The 13,996-nt window shown below is 36.9% G+C and overlaps 1 protein-coding gene across 2 annotated transcripts; it reads left to right on the top strand.

Moving 5' to 3' along the window:
- Positions 1-2,850: 2,850 nt before the first annotated feature.
- Positions 2,851-11,662, top strand: LOC103707462 (basic leucine zipper 23-like). 2 transcript variants are annotated; one of them, XM_088718997.2, is made up of 3 exons: positions 2,948-3,290; positions 3,399-4,219; positions 11,311-11,662. In XM_088718997.2, the coding sequence occupies exons 2-3, from the start codon at positions 3,421-3,423 to the stop codon at positions 11,340-11,342; spliced, it is 831 nt and encodes a 276-aa protein (XP_088575123.2). In that variant the 5' UTR covers positions 2,948-3,290; positions 3,399-3,420; the 3' UTR covers positions 11,343-11,662. The 2 variants fall into 2 exon arrangements, with proteins under 2 accessions (XP_038973920.3, XP_088575123.2); XM_039117992.3 differs by having other exon boundaries at positions 2,851-4,219.
- The last annotated feature ends 2,334 nt before the right edge of the window (positions 11,663-13,996 follow it).

Genomic DNA, 13,996 nt, shown 5'->3' with positions numbered 1-13,996 from the left:
TTTGCATATAATACACACACACACACACACACACACACACACACACATACATACATACATACATACACACACACACACATACATACATATATATATATATATATATATATATATAGAGAGAGAGAGAGAGAGAGAGAGAGAGAGAGAGAGAGAGAGAGAGAAACTAGGCTCGATTGGACCGGATCAGGGGCCAATAAATATGTATAGCCAATCCTATCAAATACTATTTGCCATTCATGTTGGAGTTTGTTTGATTAAAGAAAGAGCAATCTATATCTTGTTGGATGGCCAAAATCTTGAATACACACCCACATAAAAATGTATGTTTTGAATCTTCCTAGCAAGTCAAGCAATTTAGACAATTCTTGTACATGGGGAAAAATGGGTTTCAAAGTTCAATTGAATTGCCAATCTACAACCAAATATTTGAACTCCAGGCTACAATGGGTAATTGCCATATATTCTATAGTCTTGTTTCTCCATGACACATTACAATCAGTGTATGTATGTGAATTCCACTGAAATTAATGCATTTGGATTATTAACTAAAATAATTAATTTCAAACAAAAATCATCTTGAGAGGCAGGATAAGAATCAATACATACATAAATCTGAATCCACTAAATCGGAGTTACATCTTAAGGTATTACCAATTTTTGAACAACCAGTTTGCTTTGTAAAGTGGTACAATGTTAGCGTTACTCCTCTCTTTCTTTCAGAAAAGACAAAAAAAAAACAAAAATGTACAATATTTTTCTTGAGGACCTTCAGTGGACACGGCTTCTACTTGAACAACAAATTCTTCAACTGAAAATACTCCAAATTATGGAGAAAATATCAGCACCTAGGGCTCCAATTTAGTCATGTAAAATAATTACTTTATTATAACAAACTGATTGCTTGAATCATATCTATTTGCATCAAGTCAATAGCCAATCAAGTTAGCTGACACTTGTCATGTGCCTGACAAGCCACACCACTGGCTGTTTGGTTTCCAGAAGAGTATGACCAACGTAGAAGAATTGAAAGGCTTCTGTAAGCTCCCGGATATATATCCTGAAGTAGAGTGATTTAATCCAACTGATCACTGTTGCAGCATCTCCTCCATCCATAGCTATTTGATATTAAGATGATGTATAGCCATCTTTAAGAAGAAGCATGAAACTTTTAGCCCCAACATAAATCATCTGACCATTGCAATCTCTAAAGATGAAGCCTGCTCCCTCTCCATGATCTCGAACTGAACCATCAAAATTTAGCTTTGCGACACCTCACGGAGGGAGCGAAGCTATAAAGTTGTCGGTGGCTCGTAAAAACCCGAAATCTAAGAAACTAAGCAAACTTTGCTGAATTTTGCTTCACATCAGTGACTATGGACTAGAATACTATTCGGTTCTGAGACATGCATGAGCCATTGCCACCCTCTTCATCATCAGTTGATGATGATCTGACGAGAATTCCAATAGAGCCAGGCTAGGAGCATAAGATTGTGCGTTGTAAAAGTTGCTTGGTGTTTCTTGCCAGCGGACAATGAATCAGTAAGTGGTCAACATCCCTTGCAGCAGTTGGGCAATGATCACAACAAGCAGTTTGATTATTAAGAAGGTGCCTTAGAACTAATGTAGGTTTACATGGTAACCGCAGCCCAAGTAATTTTCCGCCAAAAATGTCTTAATACATATCCAACTCAAATTTTGTCTTATAGAGGCATTGATATATTTACATATCCTCTTACTAGTGTCACTTGACTTTGATTAATACTGATTTCTCTGCATCACCCCATACTAGATTAAGAAGTGGTATCAGAATTTCTGTAATCCGACTTGACTTTGAAAAAGAAAACTGCCGCTGACCATATTACAATCAAGCACATCCCAACTTTAGAAGCCCAAATGTGTTAAAAAAAATTCCCTGAAATTGCTTCTCAAGCCTCAATTCAGCAAATTGCAAGTCCAATTCAGCTTCAAAGCGGAGGGAGTTAGTGATATAAAATATTATAAGAAAGCAACGTAGTAATTGCCTGTTACCATTCATCATCTTGGGAAGGAATTGAAGGAATTTTAGGAACCCATCCCCTGGTCACCTCAAGATGAACTTCGACGATACTATACGAAGACAGAGATGGGGTGGGGTTCATAATCCGCGATCACAATTTTCGGCTGACTGCTGCAGAAAGGTGATACATCTATGATACGACAGTTACAGGAGCGAAGCTCAGTGCGGCATGAGAGGATATCACACATGCAAGGTATGTTCTAAGGGCTGGTGAGATTATCCTGAAAGGAGATTCTACCATGATGATTGATTGGATTCGGAATGTTGTGCGACAGACTGACGGTCATCCTCTTCTTAGCGATATACAACGCATGGTGCGAGACTGTGACTCCTTTTAGATGGTTCATGTATATCGGGAGACGAATAGAGCGACTGACTAAGTTGCCTTCTTTACTGCCCATCATTCTGTAGAGGTCTCATGAACACGGACAGATGTTGTACCTTTTTTTAGGCCACATTTTGTATCTTGGCTGAGTTGGTTATATTTATGCTAGTTTACCGGAGCGGCCGTCTTATAAAAAACAAAAAATCAAAATTTTGGAGCATCAAATGTGCTCATCGTGTCGTGGCGGACGCTGTCAGCTGTCACGATTCACTATATTTTTGTATCTTGACTGAGTTGGTTATACTTAAGCTAGGTCTACGTGTGCAACAGTCTTATAAAAAATAAAAAATCAAAATTTTGGAGCATGAAATGTGCTCATCGTGTCGTGGTGGACGCTGTCAGCTGTCACGATTCACCAGTAACAAACGGGTTACTATATGAGTAATCTTGGAAGGAAGGCGGCTAGGGGTCTACTTCTATCTCCAGGCAACGATCCTAATCTCCCCTGGAGACTCTCCCCCCCCCCCCCCCCCCCATTTAATTCCCACTTCTCCCTGCGATTTTTTTTTTTTTAATATCCAATGGGTCCCAGTCCATCCGAATAGATGGATATTCTTGCTCGGTTCTTACCAGGAATTCCCCTCCCTTCCATGGCAGCCTCCCTTCTTCTCTCTGCGTCTCTATGCCGGCCTCTATTCGAGAAGCCTTCTTAATGGCCGCGAATACCCGTCGCAGACTCGTGCGTGCCCTCCAAGCCCTCTACTCTATCTCCCGTCAACGAGGGATCCATTAAAATCGCGACTTTCCCATTCTTGGTCCGGGTTGTTTCTAGGATTCCATTGTTCTCAGATTTCTTCTTCGAAAAATCCGTTGTCTTCAATCGAATTGAGGTCTCCTTCTCTGGTTCTGGTAAGCAAGATTTCTCTTTTTCCATCTGGATTGTTCCCCAAATCCAAATTTTTACATTCTTTCGGCCCTTTCTTGAATTGTGCGGCTTCCAATTCCCTCTGAAATAAGAATTCTGCTGCCCAATTGGGCCATGGACAACTTGGACCTCGACTTCCCGAACCCGGAAGTGTTCCCGGGCCCTGATGTCGGGGACCAGATGCCCGGCAACTGCTGGATAGATGGCTTCTTCGACGAGAGCGTCAAGGACATGCCCCGCCACTCTTGCACCCACACCCACACCTGTAATCCTCCGGGGGGAGACCTCTCGCACACCCACACCTGCTTCCATGCCCACACCAGGATCCTCTCGGCTCCTTCCGAGGAGACTTCTTCCGAGTCCGCCGAGAAGAGCTCATCAAAGAAGAGGCCAATTGGCAACCGAGAGGCTGTCCGGAAGTACCGCGAGAAGAAGAAGGCTCAGACGGCCTCGCTGGAGGATGAGATTGTCCAATTGAGGGCGCTCAATCAGCAGCTGATGAAGAGGCTGCAGGGCCAAGTAGCTCTGGAGGCAGAGGTGGCAAGGCTTAGGTGCTTGCTTGTCGATATAAGGGGAAGGATAGAAGGAGAGATTGGGGCCTTCCCTTATTACAGGGCAGCGAGAATGGGTGGGGATTTGGTTTCTAATGCAACCCAGGGGAACCTTCTTGGTGCTCACATCATAAATTCGTGCAATGTGCGCTGTGATGACCGGATCAACTGCATGCAATCAGTGATGCAAGGCGAAGATGGGGATGAAGATGGTGCATTGGATGGCGAGAACTTTGATGCTTGTGAGATTGGCAATATTCGGTGCATGGGGAGTTCGAGTACAGGATCTAAGGTCATCTTGACTTGTGGCCATGGAAATGCGATGGCTGCTGGATGTTCATCTAAGGCCAAGAAAACTAAAGGTCAGTTCTGATTTACTTTTTTCTTTATTGAAAGTGCTTGTTGAATATTTTGGTGGTCTTCTTCTATTTGATTAGCAGGCATTTGAACATTTTCCGATGTCGATTAGTTATTGAATTGCTAGAGTGATACATGTAAAGCCCACCCTATTTGATGTGCTGGAATGAGAAGCACTATTCTGGTTGTCATCTATTTCTTCTCATTTCATATGGACTTTGGGATGCAGCAAGCTTCAATCCCCCAAGTCCATGTGCATTTTTAGGGAATTATTCATGGCATCTGGAGTAATCTACCTCCAGTGGAAAATCCTTTGGAACTAAACTGTTAAGATTTTTGGGTGCATTGATGTCACCTTAAGTGGTCGGTGATTTTAGGCAATCCTATTTTTATACAGGACATGCTATTGGACTTTAACCTTCTTCAGTGAAATCATGAACTTGAAAACTATTGAGAGCATTCAAGTTATGTGAAATTGGCTTGTTAAGAAAAATCTACTATATCATACTTGCAAACAAGGACGTCGTGTCCACGTCCAAGGGTATAAAATGGAAATATTTATAGGAGTCTAATACATGTCAGTCTGAGGTGGAAATGTCGTTTGGTGGGATAAATTGCAATAAGGCAGGATAAAGGGGTTATATTCCTCACTATCTTTGAACCGAACAAATCCTCTACATAAGGGGAAAAGTGCTATATTTTGTACCTTCTTACAACTTTATAGTGAGTTTGAACCTAAGTTGCTAGTAATTTTCTCAAATTGATTTTGATGGCTTTCTATGTTAGATTGTATAGAGATATGAAATTTGCTATTTTTAGAAAGTCTGAACTCTGAAAGTATCCTATTTTCCTAGTTGAATAAGGGGCTAGTGATCAAGTCTTATTGTGTATTTGGCTATAAAAGGATAGAGAGAACATCGTCTAACAAGTTCAGTGATAATCAATGCAAAATAAATTCTCTTCTACCATCATTACTTCTAACTTCTTCCCCTTATTTTTCTTATCTTCTATTCTATTTGTTACTTTCTCTTTGAAATAGCAATCAGACAAACAAAAGTGATCTATAATGACTACATCATTTTCAAATCTGATTTAAACTGTCCGGTAACCACTCATTATGTATTCTTTGACCAATGGCGCTACATCAAGGTTTCCTAGTCCAATACATAAGAGCTGCCTTCAACCTGCTGCCTGATGAAAGCTTCTTTGACGAGGTTGTCAAAATCATTCACCTATATGCAAGCACCCAGATGGTGGCCCTTGCGAGCCTTCTAGTCACAACCTCTTCCACACTCACTTGAGTTAGATTCAATACCAAAACCTGCGTAGAAGTTCTGAATTAGACAAGTATGAGGTACAAAGACCTGAAATGGTTTTCATTTGATGTCTTTTGTCCAACAGTAATTTAAAATATGGAATTTCTGATTAGAAACTATGTTTTATTATTTCTTCAAAAAATTACAAATCAAATAGACTTATTAATAAAAATAGCTATTTACTTACAAGCAAAGTAGGAAAACACTTTAATGGCTGGACAAGTGACTTCTGTGACTTTGTTGCTAATTTAGTATTCTTAAAGAGCAAGTATGTGTAGTACATTGGAGAGTTAACCTCCTTGTATTACCAAGAAAGATACATGCCGGGATGTATCTGAATTTGTACACATAAGACACTCCTATTCTTATCACTTTTGTTATTTTCATTTTTCTTTTGGGCACATTGGGGGGAAACTTAGGTGCATACAACCAATGCAGTCAACCAAAATCATATTTACTTGAGGAAAAAAGGAAAGGGGAGGGGGGGGGGGGGGGGAGGGGACACATGATCTCCCCAAGACATCCTTTCCGTGCTAGCCCCAATCAATGGGTTGATTACGCTCCCCATGTTGCAACCTTTAAAATTGGTAAATAGTTGGTCTCTTTGAACAATGAGTTTGACCTGCTATAATATCACTAGAAGTGATTATTTTTTATTCTTTTCAGAGATTGATCAAGAATGTAGGTGTTAAATTGACTTTACAATATGCCATTTCTCTAAAACCTTATACTAGTTAGGAACTTTGAATAAAACATGTATATTTGAAGATCTTAAACAAATAATAACTGTCAAAACTTTTCTTTTGTATAATATAATATCATATTTCTTTAAATTTTAATCAAAAGTATTTTTTTTTAACATTTCCTTATCTCATTTGCTCCTTCTTGCCAGATCAGATACTTGGACATGGGTTCGAGTCTAGTTCTTGTGTCCATGCCAATGCGACGCTGCCTATAAGTCCATCTTTTCCTCCAGAGTTTCTTTAATGTTAAAGAATCTCATTCATATAACTCATAAAATAACCACATAAAGGATTTTACTAGGTAATCTTATTGATGCAGCTTAGGGTATCTAAAATGAAGGGATTGCACTCAACTTAGAGAAGCATTGTCTTCGATTTCGTTCAATCTTTTCCCTTTTCCATATGGAAATAGCTCTAGTCATTCACCTATTTGTATCCCCTTGCCTGACAGTCCATATGTATTTTGCCCCTTGATTGTCCATCCTAACACCCTTAATTCAATGAAACACTCTAGTTTTCTATTCCTTTATCTAGTTGACACTCAAGAGTATTTCTAATCTTGCTTTGAAACCAACCTCCTATATGGATCACTATAAGTTGCAGTATTTTTTGGTAAATATTTCGGGCAGTATGGTGGTAATATGCCACCACCAGGATTTGAACCTTGGACCCCACCCAACAGCAAGTTTTTAGGTGAGTGGTGGCAACCAGCTAATAGCTGTTGGCCACAAGTGCATATTTGATATTATTACTATTTAGACATTTTTTGATGGAAATTGTTAATTTATTATTTCAGAGCTGTTCGTTAACAATACTTCTGCTATTTGCTCCTATATGGATCATCCCTCCTTTAAACTTTTCCTTTTTTCCCTCTAAATCCTGCTCCTTTGTTTTTTACTCCCTTTGTTTTTCCATCTCCTAGCTTCACAGATGTAGACCTTTTGTTTTGGACCTAAGCTCTTTTTTTTTATTCTTTTGTTTCAGTTGCCTCTGAATTCTCCACCTTTTTTTGTTGTGCTTGGGTGATTCCTACTTATTAGCTATAGCCCACTGCTTGATAAACTAATTTTGACGATTTAGGTCAAAGTTAATGCCAATGAGAAACTCAAATATTACATATATTATTGCTTTTTGGCATTCAGCCTTCTCCAACATACACCTCGTATCCTCTGCTGCTCCGTATTTCACCATTTAAACCACCACATATAAATATTATTTTCCCCTGAGAATTCTTAGCAATAATTCATCATTCTCTTCCAAAACTTGCTTATTAACTTTCTCCAGTTTTGTGCACTGTATATCCGTTATTTCATCTCATCCTATAATACGTACTTAATACCTATTCACCTATAGCACATAGTATCCACATAAGAATTATGTCTTTCAAGTTTATCTACCATTATTCCTACTTCCTTCGCTTATTCTCATCCCACTTGTAGCCGTGACCAAACTCCTTAGATATTTCTGCTTTCACAAGCAAATAATATATACTATTGTTCATGTTGATGTATGCCGACACAAGATAGTTGGGATGAGTCTTGATGTTTATGGTTGTGGTTCATGTTGATGTTTCTCCTTCAATGTCCTGGCTCTCTAAGAGATAAATTGGTCTTCCTACTAAGAGACATTGGTCTTCTTATTTTTAGGACTAGCTCCTGTTTTCTCTTTGTTCCCTTTGGCATTTTGCCACATCTCTCCTAACCTTCAAGCTACAACAATAAATAAGTACCTCAGAAATAAAAATATTGAAAGAGGTTATAGAATATGCCAACTCACTTGCCTTCATGTTTAATACATTTATATTACTCTGAACCTAATGATTAGTAACTTCTTTCTGCAAATTGCTGTCTTTGTTTGTGCATTGCATGCTCCCACTCCTACCTTTGATCCATAGACTCAAAATTGGGTGATAGATATATGTCAGAAAATGTACATAGTTTTGATCACTTTAACTATTCCATTTGCTGACATTTGAATGATTCTTTTTCTTTTTATTTCCAAAATGTTATATGAATGTGATGGCTACGATCATTTAAACAACTGCAATCTCTATTGCAGAAAACAAAAATAATGACAAATAAAATGAAAAATGATAGTGATATTTATCTCTAAAAGGCTGCCTAGTCCACTGGAACCTGACTTATGTTTGAGCTTAAAAGCACCCAATGTTGATGGAAAGGGACTTGAATAATAGCAATGATTTTGATTTTGTTTTCCTAGCTCATTTGGATAGGGCAGAATTTCTGCGAGTCCAGAGAAAGGGCTAAAGGGTAATTTGTTTTTTTTTCTCCAGTTTAAATCTAGCCTTATTTAGTAACTGAATCTTAGTTTTCAAGAGTGCTCCCTATTGTAATATAATCTGAGTATGTTATATTTGAGCAAGCCTAAAGTTGATAATGGTCGTTTACAATCTACAAGAGAGTCAAGTGTGATATCTGCCTATATACAATGTGCAATCCACATATATATGCAGAAAGTGTTTGTATATGTATCATTCATGGACTACAATGACAAATATAACCCTATCAGTTGATGTCAAGATGAATTCAGTCATAAAGTGCAACATTAAACCATAGTCACTTTATGAAAGGATTGACTCTTTAGCAAATATACACGATCTTCAACCTGACATCGACCATCCTAAGTTTTACCAACAATCATAGGCCAATTTGGAGTCTGAATGCTACTAAAATGTAATCATTTAATTTAAATTGGTATGTAAACATATACTAATGTTGTTGTAAGAGTTTCAATATTAGGATAAATGAAATTGGCATGAACATTCATTCATTCAAGCATGTTGTGGTCATAGGAATACAATTACATAAAGCAAAATCATATAAGTAATTGGAAGAGCACATTAACATCCGTTCTATAATGGTTTAGTTTATATCAAAAGATCCCATAAGATCTGCTATAAATACTCATTATTAATATGAAGTCTATAAATGGCTGAAGCATTATCATATGGTCTGATCAACGAAAGTGATCTTTTTCTGACAATTAAAAAATAATCATAACCAGATATGTCTTTAGATTCCATTTGTCAAAACATGGAATATGGAACGAAAACTGGGTGATACTATCTGTGTTGGCCAATTCCAACTGGTAGTGTCATAAACAGTCCAGTGTTGGACCTTAGACTAGTATTTACTGAAGAGGGGCATTCACTACTAAACTTGATCGATATAAAAATAACTGATCGGAGTGGTGGGTGGACCAGTTGTAATTGTCATTTCATTATGATTCTGCTTGGATGAGGTTGGTTCGATCTTGTTCAGGCTATTAAAAGTCTTTCAGGTGATGATATCATCTCTTCAATCATTCTCTTTATTCTAATACTAATAAAGAAGAGATGAAGCAGAACATGGAGAAAGGAGGAAAAAGAGAAAACCTAACATCTGAGCATGAAATATACTTGTAACATGGACTTCATTTTGGCAAGGAGCCATAGTGTTCTTGAAAAATGCATTTATAATAAAGGACTTCTTCAGGATGTTGCTTAAATCAATGTTAGAGCTTGAATGCATCCAGTTGGTTTTGTGTCTAAGCCTATTAGGCTTTGCCTTCAAACTTGTTGGCCACCTCCATGTTTTTTTTTTTGTTTTTTTGGTGGGGGGCGGGGGGGATGTGGAAGAGTTAATGACAAATTTTTAGTAGAGTGTAATTACTTGGATAGAACAAGCATGTCTTCAATTGCTTTTGGATCTGACTGGGAATGAGTTAATTATAATTTTCATCCTAAGTGTTTTCTAGGATGTATGCTTTTTGTGCAAAATCATAATTGTTTATATGGGCATGGGAATTTTTAATGCTAAACTTTCTTTTTACTGGATTCTCAATTGGAAAATAAACAGCTCCGGTAGCTTTATATTTCGAGTTGGACAAAGAATTTCCATTAAATCTGTAACACTAGGTTTCAAATGGATGTTGATGATTAATTATTGAAACTGATGATCCAAACAATTGATTATAGCTTGCAATTAAGTGCCCAAAAACTAAAGAAAAAGTTATTAGTTTTGCATCAAATTGAGCAAAGAAATGTATGACAGTGTATGTTAGTGTGCTAAATGTATTATGGAAATATGAATTGAAAGTCAACACTGTTGATCATGATTTACGCATCTTAAAACAAGCATATATTATCAGAAATCAAAGATGAAAATACACATTCTGACTACCTTTTAAATGATAGGTCTTAGCAAAATCATTTGCAGTGCCATTAAAACCATTGATATTGCATTTAGGGTGTCAGTGGGGGCTGATAACTTACTAAATACCCAGCTAATTAGCCCCCGCCCCCCTCCCCCAAAAAATAGGGGGTGGGTGGGTATAGAGGATTGTGTTTGGATTTGGATCTAACACATTTTAGGTTTGGGTATGGATAGGGCCAAACTCTATACGAACCTAACCTGTGGATGCCCCTAATTGCATTCACTTGATCCATAAGTAGAAGACTTCATATGTGCTTTTTTAAGATCTGGCGAATTTCTGTTTTCTAGATCATGATCGAAAGATGTAGAACTTTAGTTCGAATGGCTTGTCATGGACTTTCTATCTAGTAAAATGTTCAATATTTAATGGCAAGACTGTTATCTTACTCTTTTGTTTTTTTTTTTCATGCAATTTGTTTAAGAAATTCCTTGTGTTTTTCTATAATATCTTTTTCCACATCCATTACCGGTTTATATAATTCTCAAGTTGTATTTCATGATCAAGGCCATTCTGCAGATTTGATAAATGTGTTATCTGACATGAACATGAGATTTTTCTGTTGCTAATACTATATTTCTGTGAGTTAACAACTTGTTACCTTTTACTTTATTTGCTACCAATTTTGTTACTTTGTGACTCTGATGGTTATGTAATTGCAGTTATAATATTGGATTGAACTTTTTTTTTTTGGATTGAACTTTTTGACATCGTTGGTGATGTGGTATCCTGTTCATTTTTGTTTTATGTCATTTTCTAGTTTGATATAACAGAGCTTTTTTAGCGTTTTGTCTCTTGATTCTTGTGTTGGTGCTTCTTCTTCAGGATCATGTGCAGCAGCAACTACAGATGGTTGACCATGTTTGGCATTAAAACACAATCAGTTCAACAAAGTGTCTGAGGGAACTGTACTGCTGCATGCCTCCTATCGAGCCATTTGTCTTGAGCTTTAGAAGAAAGGCATCATTGGTATTCCTTTATTGGATTTTGGCTTGTTTCTTTCGATCTCATTGATCCTTCTACAACTGCTCTTGCCTTCAAAGATTGTTTTGTGTTTTACAATAGGAACTAGTGAAACATGTGGTCTAAGTAAGATGACTGTGGTGATAATTTTACCATTTATGCGTGATAATATGCTGCCCTTAATGTTAGACGGCTATATCATGATTTTTAATCATCGTCATGATTTCATACTGTCGCAGCTCAAAATGTGGCCTGTTGGTTCCTCAGCTCGGTCATTGAATTGCGAGGATGCCAACTAGTTGAGTTAGTAGAGTCGCTAGGGGAGGTGCCATTGAGATTGGTTTGACTCCCACCGACTCTGAATTCAGGGAGGCTTCCTCCTATCCCAGTTATCAGAATGGGAGGAGGACGATCCTTTTCCTCAAAAGGAGGATCCAATTTGTTTTATATGGCGTGGGCTGCATAATATGTGCACTAGTGAGGTGTTTCTTTGCTGTCTATAGGCGCATATGCAGGATCCGTTTGATTTATCCAAATATTCTATACCTATTTTCTCATTTTTTTGTATCTTGTGCTACTGAATTATTTTTTAGTTACCTTCTCATTGTTTTTCTCATTGAAATATCGACAAGGAGCCGAAAAAGGAAGGAAGGATGAGTACTTGGTCAGGTATTGGATAATTGATTTGCTAATTCTTTGAAATGAAGAAACTATATTTTGTGATTTTAGCTGCGATATAAACTATTGTTAATAAAAGAAACTATATTTGCTAATTGATTTGCTTGATAACAGCTAATGACTTTTGGACCTTGCTCTAAGTTTCTCAAACCTCAATTAAAGATTACTTCTCTACTTTTACTGAATGTTGTTACTAAAACATATTGGAATTCTCCTAGCGTCCAGCTGTTGCAAGAATTTCCATATTTTTCAGCCCTGTTTGGTTGGGGAATGTGTCTATCCTTTCTGGAATTATTATCCTCGGATAACTCGGAATCCTGTTGGTTGCAGTCTTTTTCTTCTGGTAACGTAGGAACATCACTCGATTGGATTTTAGCTAATGATGCTATCAGACGAGGAAAAAAAATAAGTAACTGTTTTTTGGGAATAGGAAGCAAATCTTTTGGGCTAATTTTCTGGGTAATTGAAATTTGAATATACCGGGGATAAGTCTATTTCAACTTCCTCGCGGAATTGCTGTCCCTGTGGAACCTTTGAGGAAATTCAAATGCTTAATTTTTTTTGTTATGGATTTTGTAAGGATCTATGTAATCCAGCACACAAAATCTGCACTTAATCTTTTACTTGATATGAACATTTTATGTCATAATTAAATATGTTTGCGGATCACATGCTTTTAATATCATGGCTGAAACCTAACCCAACTTTGATTTGATATCCAATCAGAAAGGAGAACTTTATCTAGACGGCTGGAACTCGTTTCATTATGAAGTTATTCATTCATCATGTGGATGCTGATATTAAAAATGCTAGTATTAGTAGTAGGAGTTTTTGCTTGGCTATCATCAAAATTCATTACTTGGTGCAAGGCTAGTAATAGTAATGTCGTATTAATGATAGGAGTTTCTACATAAAGGCTCAACTTGTGCAGAATCCTTTATTTGTGCATGCTAATATTAATAATGTTGGCATAATGACAAGGCTTTCTCCTTGGCCATCATTAAAGAAAAAAAATCGTAAAGGCATATAATGACGCTTAAAAGTAACAATGAGAGTTTCTACATGGATGTTCAACTTATATAGATAACACGAGTTTTCAGTCGGCTATCATTAAATTTTATTACTTAATATGCAATAAAAATTTATTTATTGTAGTCTTCTATTTATTATAATTTGTTGCATTATCAGATTGCACCTCAAAAATAGTTGGAAAAAGAAGAAACTACTATACATCATGTAGGATCGATATTAATAATGTCAATATTGATGATGTGAGTTTATATATGAAGGCTCTTTTACAAAGTTTTTCATTCATTATGTAAATGCTGGCGTTAATGATGCTAGTATTAATTACAGGAGTTTTTGCTTTACCATTATCAAAGTTCATTTTTTTGTGCAAAGCTAGTATTAGTAACCGGTATTAATGATGAAAGTTTCTACATAGAGGCTCAGCTTGTGCATAGTCTCTATTAACTAGGTAAATACGGATCTTAATGACACCAGCGTAATGATGGAGGTTTCTTCTCGACTACCATTAAAGTTCATTGCATTTCGATAATAGTTGGGAATTGGAGAAAAAATCATATACTTCATATCATGCACAGTTGGTATTACTAACGGGAGTTTCAGCATGGAGGTTCAGCTTATGTAGAGTTTGCTATTGGCCATGTTGATGCTGATTTTAATGACACTAATGTTAATATTAAAAGTTTTTGCTTGTTTCATTAAATTTTATTACTTAATATGCAATAGAAACTTATTTATTGAAACCTTCTATTTATTATAATTTGTGATATTGTTATACTATATTTCAAGAATAATTGGAAAAAAAGAGAAAAAATAGTATCCCACCCATCGTATAGGACTAATA

Source organism: Phoenix dactylifera, chromosome 3 (assembly GCF_051530095.1).
Source record: "Phoenix dactylifera cultivar Ajwa chromosome 3, Ajwa_hap1_PhDact_Kaust_v1.1, whole genome shotgun sequence".
NCBI classification, from domain to species: domain Eukaryota; kingdom Viridiplantae; phylum Streptophyta; class Magnoliopsida; order Arecales; family Arecaceae; genus Phoenix; species Phoenix dactylifera.
Note: the sequence above shows the minus strand (reverse complement) of the source record. Positions and strands in the feature narration are given on the sequence as shown.

What these genes read in the sequence shown, in the direction of transcription:
- LOC103707462 (XM_039117992.3), top strand. Translation starts at nt 3,421, where the DNA reads ATGGACAACTTGGACCTCGACTTCCCGAACCCGGAAGTGTTCCCGGGC. An exon ending in TAAGGCCAAGAAAACTAAAG is followed by an intron (nt 4,220 to 11,310) that starts GTCAGTTCTGAT and finishes CTTCTTCTTCAG; the next exon opens with GATCATGTGCAGCAGCAACT.